The sequence below is a fragment of the Myotis yumanensis genome, unplaced genomic scaffold (assembly GCF_028538775.1).
Source record: "Myotis yumanensis isolate MYYU_CA2020_CCGP unplaced genomic scaffold, mMyoYum1.0.hap1 SCAF_6, whole genome shotgun sequence".
Lineage (NCBI taxonomy): Eukaryota > Metazoa > Chordata > Mammalia > Chiroptera > Vespertilionidae > Myotis > Myotis yumanensis.
Genome location: NW_027223757.1, coordinates 2,655,249 through 2,673,468, shown reverse-complemented (window position 1 = coordinate 2,673,468; position 18,220 = coordinate 2,655,249). Strand labels below are relative to the sequence as shown.

The 18,220-nt window shown below is 46.3% G+C and overlaps 2 protein-coding genes across 5 annotated transcripts in view; one reads left to right on the top strand and one right to left on the bottom strand.

Moving 5' to 3' along the window:
- The window catches only part of PRKN (parkin RBR E3 ubiquitin protein ligase), a 515,476-nt gene extending 513,970 nt beyond the window's left edge, over positions 1 to 1,506 (bottom strand). For all 3 annotated transcript variants that reach the window (XM_070417373.1, XM_070417375.1, XM_070417374.1), the window contains exon 1: positions 1,432 to 1,506. In XM_070417373.1, coding sequence (XP_070273474.1) covers positions 1,432 to 1,438 — 7 coding nt within the window. In that variant the 5' untranslated portion in view covers positions 1,439 to 1,506. The remainder of the gene's footprint in view (positions 1 to 1,431) is intronic.
- A 337-nt stretch (positions 1,507 to 1,843) lies between these two features.
- The window catches only part of PACRG (parkin coregulated), a 299,322-nt gene continuing 282,945 nt past the window's right edge, over positions 1,844 to 18,220 (top strand). For both annotated transcript variants that reach the window (XM_070419164.1, XM_070419162.1), the window contains exon 1: positions 1,844 to 2,153. In XM_070419164.1, the coding sequence (XP_070275265.1) occupies positions 1,995 to 2,153 (159 nt within the window). In that variant the 5' untranslated portion in view covers positions 1,844 to 1,994. The remainder of the gene's footprint in view (positions 2,154 to 18,220) is intronic.

Sequence of the window (18,220 nt, the reverse complement as noted above, 5' to 3'; positions counted from 1 at the left end):
TACTCTTTCTTCTTGTGTCTCTAAATAATAATAATAATAATAAAAACTAAACAAAACTGCCTAAACAAATTTCACCCTAATAGTTATTTATGTAATCATTTCGATACTCAATTTGGAATTAAGTGATGATTTTTAGATCTTAAGTCCCTGTCTTCATCTATAGCAGTGGTTCTCAACCTTGGCTGCATATTAGAATCACCTGGGAATCTTTTTAAAATCCTGATTTCTGGGCCTCATCCTCCGGAAATTCTGTTTCTTTGTTATGGGGTGGGGCCACAACATTAGTAACAAAGAAACAGAATTTCCGGAGGATGAGGCCCATAAATCAGGATTTTAAAAAGATTCCCAGGTGATTCTACTGTGCAGCCAAGGTTGAGAACCACTAATCTATAGCTTTGTCATAAATTTGTTTCTTTTTAAATTAACCATGCACTGGATTACGTTGAATAAAAATCATACTACATCTGACTTCAGATGCATTAGTTGCAATCAAGTGTTTCACAAATGGCGCTTATTGGACATAATCCCCAAATAAGCTCACTCACTGGTACATATTCTAGGCTCTGTCACCATCAACCCCCTAAGGATTCCTGGGGGGCACTGGGAAGCGTGTGTTCACGCCACGCTGTGCATTCGCACTGCTGCTCAGAGGCACCCCTGAAACCACGTTTGCCTAACATTCCCTGAGCTGGGAAGACTGCGCGCTCATATGGCAACGGAGCGGCCCCTTCCAGCGCCTCCTCGCCGCGCGGCACCCAGGCCGTCGTGTTTAGGGACTTTTCATAATGAATACGCTAGGTTCATTCATGATGCAAAGTTTTCATCCTTGCCATTACCGATTCTTAGTTACTCGTTCCCGCCAGACCGCCAATGGAGATTCAGCAGGAACAGAAGTTTCCACCCAGCCGCAGGAACGCCTGAGGGTCCCAACCTCGCCGCCAGGCTCCCTCAGTTCCTTTAATGCTGGGCCAGGGCTTCCCTCCCAGCCCCCGACAGCGGACCGGACCGGACCGGACGGGACCGGACCGCAGGGTCTGCGCGCTGAGCGGGGAGGCGGCGGCCACGGCGCCCCGAGGGCCTGCGCGCCCACCCGGGCCTGGCAGGCAGCGCGCCCGTCCCGGGACCGCGGGGCCAGCGTCCCCTCGGGGAGGGCGGGGACAGGTGCACCGGCGCGCGCCAGGTTCCCTCGCCAACTGGTCGCGGGGGACCGCCTGTCAAACCAGGGGTGCGCGGGGGGCTGACAGCCGCACCCACAGTCTCCCGCAGCCCCGCGGGCACCCGGGGGCGCGGACTGCGCCGCGCTGCCTCTGACAGTTGGCACCTGAGGGCGGGAGGGGGCACCCTGGGGTCCCCGTCGTCCGAGGACCGGCGCGGCGCCACAGCGGGGCGCTGGGCGGCGCAGAGAGGCTGTACCTGACAGGCACCACGTACCGATCATGGTCACTGGGCAGGTGCACACTGCTGGACAAGAGGGGGCCTCTGCGCGCTCGGGCGCCCGCCCGCGCCTCCCTCGGGCAGAGCACTCCGGGGTTAAGTCCGCCCGGACTCCCCGCCCCTGCGCCCGGCCGTCGGAGTACGCACGCGCAGACCGTGAGCAGCCCACGGCCTTCTGGGAGTCGTAGTTTTAGCGCTCAGTTTCTGCTCACGCTGCCCGCCGCCTGCTGTCTGCCGCACTTCCGGGTTAAGTCCCAGGAAACGAACGTCACTGGGGGTGGAGCCATTTCCGCAGTGTTGACACGTTGCTTAGCAACAGGAGGCTAACCTTTGGAAGCCCGTTGCAGCACCGGCCAAGGTCCTGCCCTCTTCCCGCCCCTCCCCTCCCCTCAACTCCCTTCACCTGGGAGCTGCCAAACATCTCCATCAGCTGGGCACTAGGAAGGGTTGAATTTCTACCATTAGCGCGCCTTTTTACATTTTCCCCCAGACCTCACGTCCGTAAAACCCACTGATTTTTTTACTACACGTTTTATGAGAACAAGACATTTTCTAGGAAGATGGTGGCAGAAAAAGAGACCCTGAGCGTAAACAAATGCCCAGAGAAGATGCCGAAGAGGAGGACCAAGCTGCAGGCGCAGCAGCCACTCCTGGCGCACCAGCCTCACTCCCTGGTTTCTGAGGGCTTCACAGTCAAAGCCATGATGAAAAACTCAGTCGTAAGTGACCCTCCTGAATTGAATGCACTCCCTCCGATCCGATTCCGCAGACACCAGGTTACAGAGGCCAGCGGGCCCTCCTCTGGACTCTGAGCCCCTGTCCTGGGTGGTCTTTGCCAAAAATGGCAATTACTCGGCCAGTAGCAGACAGTACCCAGCAGTGTGGAGCTCCAGGCTAGGTCATTAGAAAGGGTCTTGAGCAAGTGATAGATTATTTATATTTGCATTTATAAGCACATCCCTAATAACTTACGGTCTCTAGGCCACCCAAATTATTCGTGAGCTATTTATGAAGGAACAAGACCCCCTTTAATTTACTATTCTCTTAAGTAGCCCCACTAGGCAAAAGGCCTTATTGCAAGCAGGTGAGTTCTTAGAAAATTTTTTTATTAGCTTTTTCCCCCCTCTCTATTTATTATTATTATTATTATTATTATTATTTTAGTTCTTAGAAATCTTAAATTCTCTTTCAAATTTGACAAGTGCTTATGAGCTGGAATCATAAACTCATTAAATAACCTACAATAAGAAGTGTCATCAATTCAACCTAGGAAATGTCAGAATTATCCTAGCATTTTATTCTAACCACACTCTTTCTTACAAAATGCTTATCGGCCTGTTTAGAATATTGAAAGGCAACTGAATATGTGTATTTCAAGACACCTTTTAAATGTCAAATTTTTAAAAATTCAAGCTTCAGTTCAAGCATCTCTGGCTATTAATACAACTCATATCTCATTTTTATTATTTGAAGTAATTAAAATAGTTTTAATACTGTTGGGGGGGAGGAACAAGTGGTTTAGCTACATGTGTGATAGGTGTGTTTTTTTTTTAAAAAAAGATGTGAACAGCTTTAAATTAGGTTTGCTAAGCCAGGGTTACCACTGAGCGAGCACCTGTCTGGGAGTGAGATATTGAATAATAAATGCGGCTTTCAAATTGTGTAATTTACACTCTGGGAGGATCTGACTTATTGCATAGCAACTCATTAAGTTAAGTGAGTGGTATTGCTTTCCAGTGTCACATTATGTGTTTTACATAAATGTTGCCAAACTAATACCTATTCTGAAACCACTTTCTTAATGAAAACATGAATGACAGAATACCTCTAGCCCCCCCACCGCCCCAGGCCAGATTTCCACATTGCTACACAAATGACATTCATTGGAATGTGGGTCAGTTGATTTACAATAGTTAAAAATCATTGAAAATAGATGAAAACTCCCGCTAGTTGTAGCTTCAGTCCTTTTGTGTATTTCGTGTGAATAGGTGGTCATGGGAGCCAAGATGACTACTGATGAGCAAATACCCAAAACCATCACTGTTCAAGCTCGTGATTATAATCTTAGTGATTTTTTCAATGTTATATTTTCTCACAGACCTAAAAAATATTGGTCAGATTCTTTCTCTGTTGTTGTAAACTCATCTTCATAATCATGTTTACTTTTTAAAAGGCTTTAAAGTCATAGTTCTGGAAAATCAAATATTTCAGTATTGCCAAGTGTAATAAGAGTGCTTAACAGACTCAAAAAGAAAAAAACTTGATTATGAAGCAGCCTTCTTTATAAGCAACTTATTTGACAGAAATTATCCTGTTTTCATATTTTTAAAAGAACATCTCTTTGTTTAATATGTGTTTTTCTACTGGGATCTTCAAAACATGTTGGGTAGTTGTTTCACTTGATTTAGTGGAAATCATCACTATTGGATGCAAACATTATTCAGCCATTCACTTATTCCTTTAATCAACACTTTCCTTTTAAGTTAAGCTAATAAGTTGTTACACACAGTTCTGGGAATTTAGGATCAGCAAGAAAAGGCCCTGGACTTACTACTCCAAGGAAAACCACCACCAACAGCAATAATAAGGTCTTGATCAAAGAAAGATAGACAATCCTGTTTATACAGAACAACTTCAGTGGTATAGGAAATAGAATTTTTTCATATTCAGTATTTACATGTCCATGTTTCTGTTTCCAACAGTATAGACCTTTTGTCATTATAAAGTCAAAATGCCCCTCTCTTTTTGAGGTTTATCTTTATTCAGAAAATAACAGGCCTGTGTCCAGCTTAATCACAATTCCTTGTTCTAAAAGCCCACTCCCACACCATTTTCCTGGTGTGAAGCCTTCCTTCAGTTCCTTACTTCCAGCACTTGGCTAATTGAATGTCACCATTCCAGTGCTCCTCCACAGAACACACACAGGCCTCTCCCTGGGGCGCTCTGGGCGCCTCCGGTGGATTCCTGGGCGGTGCTGCAGCGATGGGAGCACACGAACCTGACCATTTGATCAGCTGGGCTGTGCCAGCTGACATCCTTATTTAAAGTCCAAATTTAAATACGAAGACACAAACTTGTTTACAAAATAATAACACGTGTAGCTGTAAATGTTTTAAACCCCAGTGTCAAGTGTTGCTCTTCAACAGCAAGTAGTTCCCAGACTTCCTTGAAATGGTTGCTGTGTTCTGCATCACAGCCAGCAATGGCAGCGGTCCCACAGCAGAAAACACTCAGACTCACACTGTGCTGATGTTTGCCTGAGAAGAGTGATATGACATTCAGGGTGCGAAGCCTTTATGGCCCATTTTCCCCGGAAAGGCCTTGTTTGTGGCGTGACAGCCGGGATCGGGAGCCAGCAGCGAGCTTAGCGTGTCCGGGCTTCCGCCCAGCAGACAGTGAATGAATGCTGTGCCTGCTCACCTACCTGTGACAAAGCCAGCTACGTTACGGGCCCAAGGTCATGATACAGAACTTCACTGCCATTGAAGCTTTATATTACTATTTTCCAATATACTATAAATGTTTTATGCTCAAAGCTCAGTGGAATGGGAAAATATTTATTATGAGTTTACTTACATAGTGACTTTTCTACTGACAATCATATTCATTCAACACATAGTCATGACTGTCAGTATTTATAAGGGATGTGTTAAGGTACTGATTGGCTGTTGTTAACAGAGACCAAATGCTGACAGCTTAACTAGGATGGAAGTTGCTTCTCTCACATACACAAGCCTAAGCCCGTACACAGTCCAGGGAGGCTGGGCCCTCCTTCCCCACGAGGTGGGTCCAGGGACGTGGGGCTCTTGTGTATTCTTGCTTCGTATCCTGTAGGATGATGCCCTGGGTCAGGGTGGGCTCACCCCACCAGGGCCAAATCCCTGCCCTGGAGGAGGGGGCGAGAGGAAGCGGAGAACTTCCTTGTAGGAGCATGACCCACCACTGTACTGCATCTCACTCACTTTCCACGGGACAGAATTGATTCACAGGCCTGTCTTTTTTGTTTTTGAAAAAGCCAATGAAAGATAGATCCTTGCAGCCGCTCTTCCCTCCACCCCCAAATGCCCCCCTCCCCCGTCATGAAAAAGGCCTAAGAAAGGTCTCTAGTCCCAAAAGGGCATAATCTCCAACAGCGATGTCCTGCAGGAGAGAAAGGGGGAGGAGCCGCCTGCAAGAAGGGAGGCAGGAAAGGAGAGCCAGCGCTTCCCTGGACGGGAAGGGATGTGGCAGAAGGTGCACTGGCCACTTCCGCTCACGTCCATTGCCAAACCTTCCTCTCACGGCCTCATCCAGCTGCAGGAGAGGCTGGACGCAGTGTCTGTCTGCTGGCTCTGTGTGCAGCTAACCCTCAGGTGCTTGATGGCTGGAGTGAAGGGAACAAGGAAAATGGGGGGATGAAGATAGGCGTCCTCCACCGGTACTGAATGTTTCTAGTGAAGAAAAGCAGATAGACCATGAAAACAATCACCGTACAAATAAACACACGTCTACAGACACTCAGGACAGCGGAAGTGCTCCTGGCGAAGGGGCCAAGGGCCCTAGCCTGATGGAGGCCTCGTCACCTTTCCTGGAGGTTTTCACAGTATCATCCAAACCGGTGGCTAGAGTCCACCCACCCAGCATGGGGCTGGGTCCTCGCTCACACCCTCCTTCCAGCTCAGTGGGCCCCTCTGTTCTTACTGCTGCCACAGTCCTGGTGGCTCCACAGGACCCGCTGCGACCTAACCCTGCTCTGTGGCTCCAGCTCCATCTCCACTCCTCTCACTTGCTTCTGCCAAGTTGGACTGTAACTCTTCATAGTTGTGGTTTTGCTCATGGTGCTGCGTTTGCTCGGTGCCCTTCTCCCTACATATCTGCACACGGCAATCGCTCGGTCATTGGGTAACAAATATGTTCTGGTCCCCGGGCCAAGCACTGTTTCAGGTGCTGGCGTCTGGCCATCTGGCAGGGGCGGGATGCATGCCATCATGGAGCTTGTGTTTTTGCGGCCGGCTGCTTCAGTCCACACCACCACCACCCGCTTTGCCAACCAAGACGAACACTTGCCCCTCGCTCATTGCATTCTTGTGTGTATTGGAGTGATTTCTGCATATGTTTGATCTCCTCGTGGGCATTGCCTGTGAGGGCAGAATCTGTGTCTAACTCATTTCTGTCCTCCCAGCCAGCACCTAACAGTGCACTCAGATGTCTGATGAGTGAAGGAAGGCAATTCTACCCTTTCTTCTTATGTCATTGTCTCCCTCTTTTCTGTTGCTCTAATTGTTCTTTATTTCTAGTTTGGATTTTTCATAACCGCCCTCCTCCACTTCAGGAGCCCAGAAGATCCCTTTAAACGCAGCCCGATCATGACATGGCTCATCTCAAACCCTCGGTGGCTCCTCATCTCACTCAGAGTAAAAGCTAAAGTTCTTGCCCTCCTGTGAGGCCCTAATTTAGCTGCCATATCGCCTTTATCCATAAACCTCAGTACTTTGTCCCTCGCTCATTCTGTTCCACTCACAATAGGCTCCTTGCAGGTCCCTGAACCCACCAGTGCGCATGGCTGCCTCAGGACCTTTGCCCCTCCTGTTCCCTCTGCCTGAGATGCATTTCCCCTACATATTAACATCGTTTGATCCTTTCATTTTTGTCCAAAAACTAACTTCTTAGTGAAGACTTCCCTGACCATTTAAACTTTCAACTCCTTAATCATCCCCTGCATCCAGCACGCCTATCTGTTCTCCGCCTTGCATTTTCTCATAAATACTTCTCACCCTTTAGTAGAACTTGGTACACCTCATGTCTTCTCCCACTGCAGGGTAAGCTCCTCGAGGGCAGGGAATTGTCACTGTTTAGTCACTGCTGGATCTCCAGCTCTAGAAAAGTTCCTAACACATAGTAGGTACTTTTTTTTGGGGGGGGGGGGGGCGGTCAAGTGAATTAATAAAGACAATGTTTTATCCTATAATGAGACAATCATCTTTGAATTCAGTTTCAAGAAAATGCTAATGGTGTTATGCAAATATGAAATATAGGAATTAAATTAATTTAAAAATGTTTTATGCCATATTTTAATTAGCTTATTATGAAGGTTCTATGTGCTCATTGTAAAACGTTAAAATGGTTTGGCTTAGCGAAGCTTTCTCTGAGCTAAGATATGGAAAAGGTTTAGCCTTTTCCCCCTAGTCCTCTTATAACTTCCATTTGTTATTTTAAAGCTTTGCTTCATCTTGACTCATTTTGGTGTAGGAAGGGAGGTACAAATTTTGATTTTTTTCCTCCAGTTGGCCAGAAGGTTATTACTTATAATTACTCTATAAGTAATTATACTAAGTTATATCAAATAACTTTCTATTGCTTTGACTACTCTATCATTGCTCTATGTGTATTCATTATAGCAGCTTTATATGTGCTTTATCTTAATATATCAGAAGACCAGTCATCTATCCATGTGGCTTTCCAACCAGTCCTATGAGGACGCAGGCAGACTGTTCCCCCCCCATTTAGCATAGAAATCTAAGACAATTTAATTTTTGTTGTTGTGATTTGGGGACACATTAAATGGCAGAGCAAGAAATGGAACCTCTATTTCTAGATTTTTCTGACTCAGACAAGTCTTCTCTTGGTACTTTTTTATAGACTTTGGTGGATGTGTAATATGTAAACAGAAAGCACGCAGTGCATGTGCATCAGTTGGTAAACATAAACCCAAACACACCGGTTTAGCCAGGACCCAGATCAGCAAGCATCCCCAAGCCCCCGAGCCCCCTCAGGCCTGTCCAGCCACTGCCAGGTCCTCCTTAGGCCCTGACCTCTCTCGACAGATGTGTGCTTCTGTGCACGGCATCACAAAATAGGTCGTTTCCGTGTCTGGCTCCGGGTCGCCCTGTATTTGTGAGACTCTCACAAATCTATCTGCATGTGACTGTGGATCCTCTATCTATACTCATCACTGTGTAGTATTTTCATCTGTGAAGATACCAATTATCCGCCCCTCTGCTGACGCGCCTTTGTGTGAATTCGAGGTTAGGGCTGCTACAAAGCACTGCTACTAAGGAATTCCTAGTATATTTTTAGAGAACATGTGTGTGAATGTCCAAGGATATATCCCTGGGAATTGCTGAGTCCCCGGGTATGCATTTGTTAGCTTTTGGTAACTACATCAGAAGTGTTTCCAAACTGAATTTTTAAACTCAGTCTCTGCCAGCTCTGAGAGAGGGCCGTTTGCTTTGTAGTCTCACCAGTAATTGGCATTTTCATTATTTTGCATTTTAGAAATTCTAGTGGTGCATAATGTCATCTCATTGTGGAGTTGTTACTTATTTTATTGTGACTAGTGAAGTTTAAAACTTTTAAAACATATTTAGTTGCCATTTGATTCGCCTCTTTTTTAAAAAGTCTTTTTAAGGCTTTTGTTTGTTTCTTTCTTGGCTTGACTTGTCTTATTTGTAATACTTTTATTTTTCACATTCTATTCTAAATGACAGAAGGCACTTATATCGCAAGTATAGTTCCCCACTCTGTGTTTCCTTTCCATTCTCTTAATGGTGATATTTATCCTTCTTAAAATATAAAAAGAAAAAAAGTATCTTTTGTGAGAAAAATGATTTCTAACATTTTATTTATGTATTTACGTATAATGTGCCCCTCGACCAATTTTAATTGACTCCCAATGACGTATAAAGACACAAGACTTTGAAAAGAAACTTTAGTGATCAGAAGGAAGACAGCGGACCAGTGAAGTAAGATGTAATTAGGCAGGAAGCCCGCACGGAGAGGAGAGTTGGTTTTGCCGTCTTAAAGGCCAGTGTTTTTGCTGATGGACGTTCAGATTTCTTTCTGAGTTTCCTGGCATCAGTTGCTGAAAGGCGACCCTGACGCACGTCCCCTTCTCACCAAGGACGCAGCCCATCAATCCCATCGGGAGCTCAAGCCGTCCCTGCGCCCAATTCTCAGAGAACACTTCTCAGAGCAGGTGCTCCAGCAGCATGTTATTTTACTTTTAATCTCTAATGTTGCAAGTATCACATACCAGGATGTCCCCTTTTCTCCCCACCCCTTCCAGCCTGCCCCTGCCCCCTCCAGGGTCATGCGTGTACAGTGGGGCCTTGACTTACGAGTGTCTGACTAACGAGTTTTTTGAGATACCAGCTGTCTCTTGGCCGGTTTTTTGCATTGAGTTGATAGAGTAATTTGAGTTAACGAGCTCCTTAATGAGCTCGGTCTCGGAACGAATTAAACTCGTTAGTCAAGGCCCCACTGTACGCACACAAGTTCTTTGCGTCTGCAGTTTCGCCATTAACATCAGTGTCTTTATGGTCCACGTGGATTCCTTCTAACGCTGACTCCAAAGAAAATTGACTCCAGCTGGGCGCGTCCGCGCGTTTGCATTTCTCTCGGTGTCCGCCCCAGGCCTGTGCTCCTTGGGGGAACGGCTGACTCCACTGGCCCGGCTGCGGGAGGGGGTGAGCGGGCCTGTGCGGAGGGGCGTCCTGCCCAGGGTGGTGCTGCCTGGCCCCCCTGAGCTGCCAGGGAGGCTCCAGCCGGCCTCCTGCCACCTCTACCTGCGACCTCAGACCCTCGGTCCCTCACCTGGACACAGCAGGTTGGCAATGCGCTCCTTTCCTTGTTTTTCTTCATGTTTCTTAAATGGATGTATTTTGACATAGCCCCTTGAAATACTGCCTCTGGAGTAGAATTGGTGGGTTAGAGATTGTAAGACTCTGATGAAGGTCTGACTTACTTGGCCACCTGCAGAGCCTGGCTGCTCTTCTCCCTCCCGTGGGGTCCCAGTTGGCGGGGTGTCGCCTGCCACCCCCTCACCTGCCGCAGGGTGAGAGGATTGCTGTAGCTCAGCTCCTCCGAAACCCATTCCCCACACGCATTAGAAATGGTGGGCAACACCCAAGGCTGTGGGGTCTCAGGTTGCAAATTGGAGTCACCTGGGGAGCTTAACACTCTGACTCCTGGGCCTCACCCTCCAAGATCCTGACTTAATTGTCCTGGGCTGGTTTAATTGGTGATTAGTAGGGATTCAGGACAGGTGGGGACAGAGTATGTATTTTGGAAAGATCTCGAAAAAATATTTGGCAGATAACTACTTAATTTTTCCAGAGAGAGATAGAGAGATGGATGTTCTGCCCGCGGATTTGTGTTACTCTTTTGTATTATAATTGCACATCATACTCAGAGATATTTGAGAGGAATTTTTAGCCAATGTAACACGATTTTAATTATTATAACTTGGTAATATTTAGAAACCGATGAGGGTAATCTCTCCTGTTAGTTCCTATCCAGAACATTGATTTTACATTTTAACTTTTTATCCGTTTAATCTTCCAGGTGACCTTTTAGTAGTAATAATATGCAAAACTGAAATATTCCTTTGAAATTGCAATGAGTATGTACATCATTTAGGAAAAAATTCTCCTGTTTGTAGTGTCTTCACTTGTAGTCACACTTTATCCCTTCGTGTTTATACTGTGCATCCATTTTAATAAGTGCTTTTACATTTATTTTATATTCAGCTTCCTCATTAACTCTCTTTTAAATCTAATAAAGCTCCCATTGAACCTCATGTTTTATTTTAATTGTTTTCCACATTTTGAAAAAATGCAAATAATCAAATAAGGCTAGAAAATAAAATAGGCATGTATTTATCTAGATTTGACAAGTCTAGATAATAAATTACTGATAATTACATATTTTTAAATAAGCTTCCAGTTTTATAGCTATAATAAGTCCTTCTCCATACCTCAATCTCTCCACCCCCCGAAGTAACCAAGAGCCTAAAGTGTATATACATCGCTCCCATGTATGGTGGGGCGTACCTGTGCGCCCACACATGTAGCAGCGAGTGTGCGTGGAATTAAAATTTAGCAGCCGTTCTCCAGGCGGCCTTCACGCCGGGCTGTTGGTCGCCCTGCGTGTTTCTGTGATGCCTCCTGGCTCAGGCTTTGCTCATAAATGGGGCCTGATGTCAGGATCACGTGAGTGAAAGGCACGGACCCAGCTGGACCCAGTGGCTGCAGAGCGATGCGGGGGCCGCCGCCACCTGCTCCTGGCGCTGGGCCTGAACTGCTCTCAGGAGCACGGGAGGGAGGGAGGCAGCTCACCGTCTCCACCCGACAGCACCAGCGTGCCCTCTCCCCACAGGCACCCGCTCTGCTCCTCCAGGAGTCAGCTCCCAGGCTGGAGTTGAGTGTTCTCAGTGCGGATACAGTTTTGAGGCTGTTTATGAGGTGCTCTGGTGACGAAGTGGCGTTGCTTTTCGTGGGCTTCTTTAACTCATTTCCCCACACACTTGTTAAAGAAGCTTCCAGTTTTATAGATATAACTAGTGCGCATTGAAAGGAAATTAATGAGAAGGTGGCCGGCGGCGTGGGCCTGGGCGAGACGGCCGGACACGCCCTGGGAGCGGTTTTTCGGGGAAGCGCACTCCGTGCAGCAGGAGCTCTCCTAGGAGGCCCGTGCGCCCGCCACGGCCGTATTCCACCGGGCGAGTAGCAGGTGCCCTTCCCTCTCCCCGGGGGCCGGCGGGGTCACAGCTTGTGTGGGGCTCCTGCCCACAAGGAATTCGCACGTGGGTTCCTGGAACGGAATTTACCGGGTATGGGGCTCGGCTACGGTGTTTTGGCCAGGATCAAGCCTCGGACTAGTGAAAGGACAGGGTCCTCTCATTGCCACGTGCGAGTCCCAGCTGGAGGGCAGGGCCCTCCCAGCACAATCATAGCCAACGGCTGTGGCTGTGAGCTTGAACCTATGGTCTGAACACGTGGCCCCACGTGCCTTGTGCTAGAGTTCAGGTGCATGTAGTTGAGTGAGGTTGGAGCTCACGAGAATGCTGTAAACAACATGATCACGCCCCTACTTTGCCTCGTGGCATCTGCTATAAAATAAAGACACGGCTTGTGGGCGCTGTCACTGGCTCCTCATCAGGGAGCAGTGTCCCACCGAGACCCAGCTTTCATTCTCTTGTCTGTCTTTTCTCAATCCTTCCCCTGCCCCCCTCAGTTTACCTTTGGCCGCAAAAACCGGGAATCCCTTCTGCTCGTCTGTTTGTCAGCCTCTGCGCCGGCGGCACGTGCACCGGTGGTAGCTTTGTCAGCCGCAGTACTTGGTAAGGCGAGGCACCCCGACTCGTCTTTATCCTCTTTGCCATTCTTGGTCGCTTACCATCTCTAGGGGGTTATGACAAATGCCAGGTGCTAGAAAAGTCTAAAAAGGGTTAGAATTGTAGAGCAGGCTCAGGGGGGTTTGGGGACAGTTACAATCTCTTCTCATCTCTCTTTGCTAAGATGCGAGTGTGTGAGTGTGTGTGTGTGTGTGTAGAATTGGATTTTGTCAGACACTTTCTGCATCTATTGCGATCTTGTTTGGCGCTTTCCGTCTTGTTAATGTTAATTATGTGAATTGAGTGAGTAGGTGGTGGTCTAATGTGAAATCACCCTCGCATCGCTGTACACAGTGTCACCCTGACGTGTGTAGCTCACGAAACAAGCGCAGAGATGACTGGCACCTCTTTCGTGGGTCAGGGGCTCAGCCTCCCGGGAAGCCGCCCCCGCCCCTGGCCCGGGTGGCCCTGCTGAGGAGGCGTCTTGGTCAGCTCGGCTCCGTGATTGAGTCCCACGGACCGAGTGTCTGAGGATCAGGAACGCATCTCACGCAGCTCTGGCGGCCTGGGAGTCTAGGGTCAAGGTGTGTCCCTGCGGGTCCTCGGGGAAGCCATGCGGGTCCTTCTGCGTGCAGGTGGGTGGCCGCTGACTGCGGGACCTAGAACAGGAGGCAAGAGACTCGTCGGGTTAGTGTTTGGGACCCAAGAGCTGACACGGAAAGCAGGTGGGAGGCAGTGCAGCTGAGCTGGTCTGCGCAGAGAAGGCTCCTGTGCAGGGAGCGGTTTGTTTTTAACGTTCTCATTCACGTAAGAGTCCCAGCCCAAACAGAAACGTAGGGTATCGTTATCCACGAATCTGTTTGTTTACCGAAGTTACTGTCCCTTGGGAAAAGGCACTCGAATGGATATTATAAAGAATCGTTGTGTTGCATAAATAAGAATTTATATTTTAGAATTACCCTCCTACATCAATTTAAAGTCATTATATAGCATAAGCTAGAGAAAGTAAGACTGGGAAAATATGATTATATAATAAATGCCAAATAAAATAATGGGCACAAAGTAGATCCTGGCTACCTCCCTTTTTCAGATTATTCTTAGACAAGAGTCCACAGAGAAATCTGTTTCACACATCGTCTCTCCCCAGCGAAAGGAGCCATGAATACGAAGTCCCGGGGACAAACAGGAACTCCTTCCCCGAAACTCTGTCCCGCACTGTGTGTGGACATGAGCCCTGCCCAGGGTGGCTCTGCTGGCTGCAGCCTCCTCCCGAGCACAGAAGGGCTGTGGGTTTGATCCCTGGTCGGGGTGCATGCAAGGGGCAACAGATGGATGTTTCTCACATCCATGTTTCTCTCTCTTTCCCCATTTCTCTCTCTAAAGTCAATTAAAAACAATTTTTAAACAAGTTATTTTACATAAAAAACTATAACTTTATTTCAAAATTAAGAAAAATGACACGCTGTCAAATGTTTTCACGTGACCATAACATTTTTGACTCTAACAAGGTATTATATTTAAATGTATTTTAGAATTTTCATGAGGTAGTGATTACACAGAGCAGCAACGGTTGTGTAGAGTAAATATTGGTAATTTTCAGCAATAATGAGGGATGCCGGGCTGTAGGCTGGGCTTCCCTGCGGAATTTCCTGAGTAAATGATACATCATGATTAGCCTTGTTTGCACTAGATTATACACATATTCACAGAGATTTACATGCACAGAATTATCTCCTGTCATTATTAGGAGTAAATAATGAAAATGTTTTAGAAGTCCATGACATTTGGCTTCTGTAAGACAAAGTGTGTAAATGGTCCCGTCTTATCATTTCTGTCCCGGCCCCGCTGCACACCTGGCAGTGCTCTGGACTAAAAGATGCCCAGCTGTGCTTTTCAGCTGTTTAATTTCAACTTATTTTGTGAAAGTAACTCAACTGTGAATGTCCATCCACCCTGTTCACATTTCCCTCACCTTCATTATTTACAGAGAAAAACGTAGGTGATGGAGGAAAACTTCCTCGTGGATGAAAAGACCTTCTCTAGACCCCATTTGTCATTGTTGCTATGGTTAGGAGCTAATTTGATTGATTTGAAACTTACCAACACTTGATACTTTGACAAAAATCACAAGAATGGTGTCTGAGATGAGTACCCTGTCCTATACAAAGGAAATAAAAAACCTTGAAGGGAAAAAAAGGAAAACCTTGGGGGGAATCTCAAAGACATGAATCGGCACCAAGGTGCTGGGTCTACGGGCCGTGACTGAAAAGTCACCAGTGCCTCACGGAGTGCACAGACCAGGCGTGTCCAGAGCTGACACCGGCAAACCCAGCATCAGCCAGATTGGTGCAGCCAGGGTGGGACCTACGATGAGAGAGGCCTGGGGGATACCTCCACAGGACTCGGCAGAGACAAACGTTCGAGTCTGAATCCAAAGCTATGGCCCCAAAGTGAGCCAAGATCCAACCAAGAAAGATCACTAACAGGAGAGAGGAGGCTCGGCACAGCCAGAAAGGTACCAAACCACCAGTCCTCTGGTAGAAGCACAGGCCAACCCCTGTTCTCTCACCATGGAGTTCTCACCTCCGTCCCTGGCCAGTCACCCACAAATAAGAAGTGGCCTCAGTCGAGGAAGGTGGTGGGAGTGAAACTGCTGGAATTGAAGAAAAGATTGGCAACCATTTTTTAATTTAAATAGTTCCATACAGGTATTTCTAATCTGTAAATACAGTAATACGCTGTACGACTACTTCTTTTCTTCAATGAGCTTAATCAAGGTACCAGCAATGAACTACACCTATTAAGGTATAGAACTGGATGTGTTTTGACATACGTGTACAACTGTGACGCCATCACCGCAATCAAAATAAGGAACATGTGCATCACCCGAGGTTCCCTGTGCCTCTTTGTAATCCCCCCTCTCTCCTCCCTCCAGGTCTAGGTAACCGACGATCACCTGTCCCCACTGTAGACGAGTTTGCATTTTCCAGGGTTGTAGACAGATGGAGTTCTGAAAAACATGCTCTGTTTTCTCCTGGCTTCTTTTTCAGAGAGCAGGGTTACTTTGGGATGCATCCACATTGCTGCATGTGTCGATACTTCCTTCCTTTTTATCATTAGAAATAGCCTTTTGTGTGGGTGCAGCCCACGTTGTCTACCTGCGTGTTGGTGGGCATGTGGGTGGTTCCAGTGCATGGCTGTTAAACAGCTGTGCTGGGCATTGCTGTGCAAGTCTCTGGATAGAGCCGTGTCCATGTCTCTTGGCTAAATCCCTGAGACAGGACTGACTCGCTGCCCTGACTGTCAAGAAGTAGAGGGGATCGCCCTGGCTGGCCAGTGCGGCTCGGTGGGTTGAGTGTCGTCCGTGCACCAAATGGTCGCGGTTCGATCCCTGGTCAAGGCACATATGGCAGTCAACTGATTGCTATTTCTCTCTTTCTCTCCCTTCCTTTCTCTCTAAAAATCAATAAAAAAGATTTTAAAAAAAGAAGTAGTAGTAGAGAGGATCAAAACCAGGTTGTGTTCGCTGTACCCCCAGGGGGAACATGAAGTTATTAATGGCAGTAGCAAGTTCATCCTTGACATCTTTGAGATCTTACAGAGTATGTACCAGCTGATGATTAGATTATTATGTGTGAGTTCTCTTAGGTCTATAATACATAGAATAAAAGAAAAATCCGTTTTATTTTATATTTTAATCAGTATAAAGGGGTTCACTGTGTACAGAAGCATTCTCATAAAGGAAAAGCACCCATGTTAACTTATATATGGTATCAGACATACACTTATGCTACGAGCTTTCTGTTACATTAGCGTATGAAAACAAAATCTTCATAATTTTCTCTACTATATGTATTTATGCTAATATTTAATTTCTCCATTACAGATTACCCAACATATATCCATGTTTAGAATTTCTCGTTAAAAACTTTAGTAGTTAGGACTTTAACATTTTGCTTCCTTTGCTGAGATTTATTTGTTCCCTGTACATAAAAATCAAATTTATGTTTGCCTTCATTTATTTTCTTTCAATAATATCTGAGGAATTTTCACATTTTATAAGGAGCCATAAATTTATTTCAGCTCAGGGCCAGCAGCTAGCTTTCCTGCTGACCTAGATGCATATCTGCAATTTAGCGAATTTTGAAAATTTGAATGATAGCACATTAAACTGGAATAATGAACCAATAAAAAATTTTATCGCGTTCGAAAAAATTATTTCTTAGACGTTCACACTGTCGTTATACTCATTAAAATTATTCTAGGATCATAAGTTACAGCATGTATCCCTAAGGCTAAAAGAAAAGGAAATCAACTCTTTTCTGGTGATCAGATGATGTGAGCCAAGTGCAGATAAATCTTTGGACTCCAGGAGGGCATCGTCACTAGTTATCCACCCCAACCAGGCAGTCACATTCTCGGAAGACCTTCCTGTGGCGCCCGCCACCTCGTCACATGTTGAGGCCTGTGGTCGGTCTCAAAGTTCTTGTCTCGCTGGTACGTGACATTGGACTTAAACGTGCAGAGCCTCAATGCCTCGTCAGCAGGTAGAAACACAGCTACAGCTTCAGAGGGTCCTCACGGAGAAATGATGAAACATTACAGTGAGGTATTTAGGTCCCAAAGACACGTGCTCAGGAACATGGAGGCCAAATGGAAGTGCTCACGGGTCAGTGGTTTCTATTTCTCTCAAGTCTGCTAACCTGGAACTGGCCTAGCCTGTGAATAGCTCTTCCTGAATTTATAGGGTTCCCATGTCCTCGAGGCTCTAGCCACTCAGAGGGAGCTGTGTGCCCGGAAGGCAGGAGATGCTTATGTGTCACTAGAGGGCTGTTTCGTGTTGGCTTAATCACTTTGTTGGCCTTGACCGTGTTTTACAAATGCACCAACCTCACTGAGGAGGAACCCTACTCCTGAAACCTTTACCCTAGTGAAGGGGTTTCCGAACCATACACATTGTTTTTGTTTTGGTGATATATGTGATCCAAGCAGGTTTATAAAGGATTTATTTAACGTTGTAGGTAGCACTTTACATTAGCAAAACATCTCATATGTGGACTCCAATGAACCAAATAAACTAACAAAGTGGAGACCGATTTGGGGATACAGAGAGCAGACTGACAGCTGCCAGAGGGGAGGGAATTGGGGGCTGAGTGAGAAGGGCGAAGGCATTGAGCAAAGAATAAAAAGAAAGACTCGTGGATACAGACTCGTGGTTACAAGACGGAGAGGGGGTGGGGGAGGTAGGAGAGGGGGAAAGCGGTGAATGGTGACGGAAGGAGACATGCCTTTGGGGGGTGAACACACAATGCAATATTCAGATGATGCGTGTAGAATTGTATACATGAAACCTGAATGATTTTATTAACCAATGTCACCCCAGTAAAGTCAATTAAAATTAGCATGACATCTAACCAGGTTGGTATTTCAGTTATAGTTAAGTAGGACAATTCTTATGTTTTAAGTAAATAATAAAATTATAAGACGAAAAATTTCCTATTGAAGTGTTTTAGATTCTAATTTGACAACTAAATGCATTAATCCGAACAAATAGAGATTATAGGAATTATTCACGTCTCCATTAGTCCTTCAAACGCTGGTGTCTCATTAAAAGAGAAACATGTCTCCTTTAATTCACTCAATACCACTCATCCAGCAGCCGTCCTGATAGCGTTAGTGTCTTTGCAAGACATA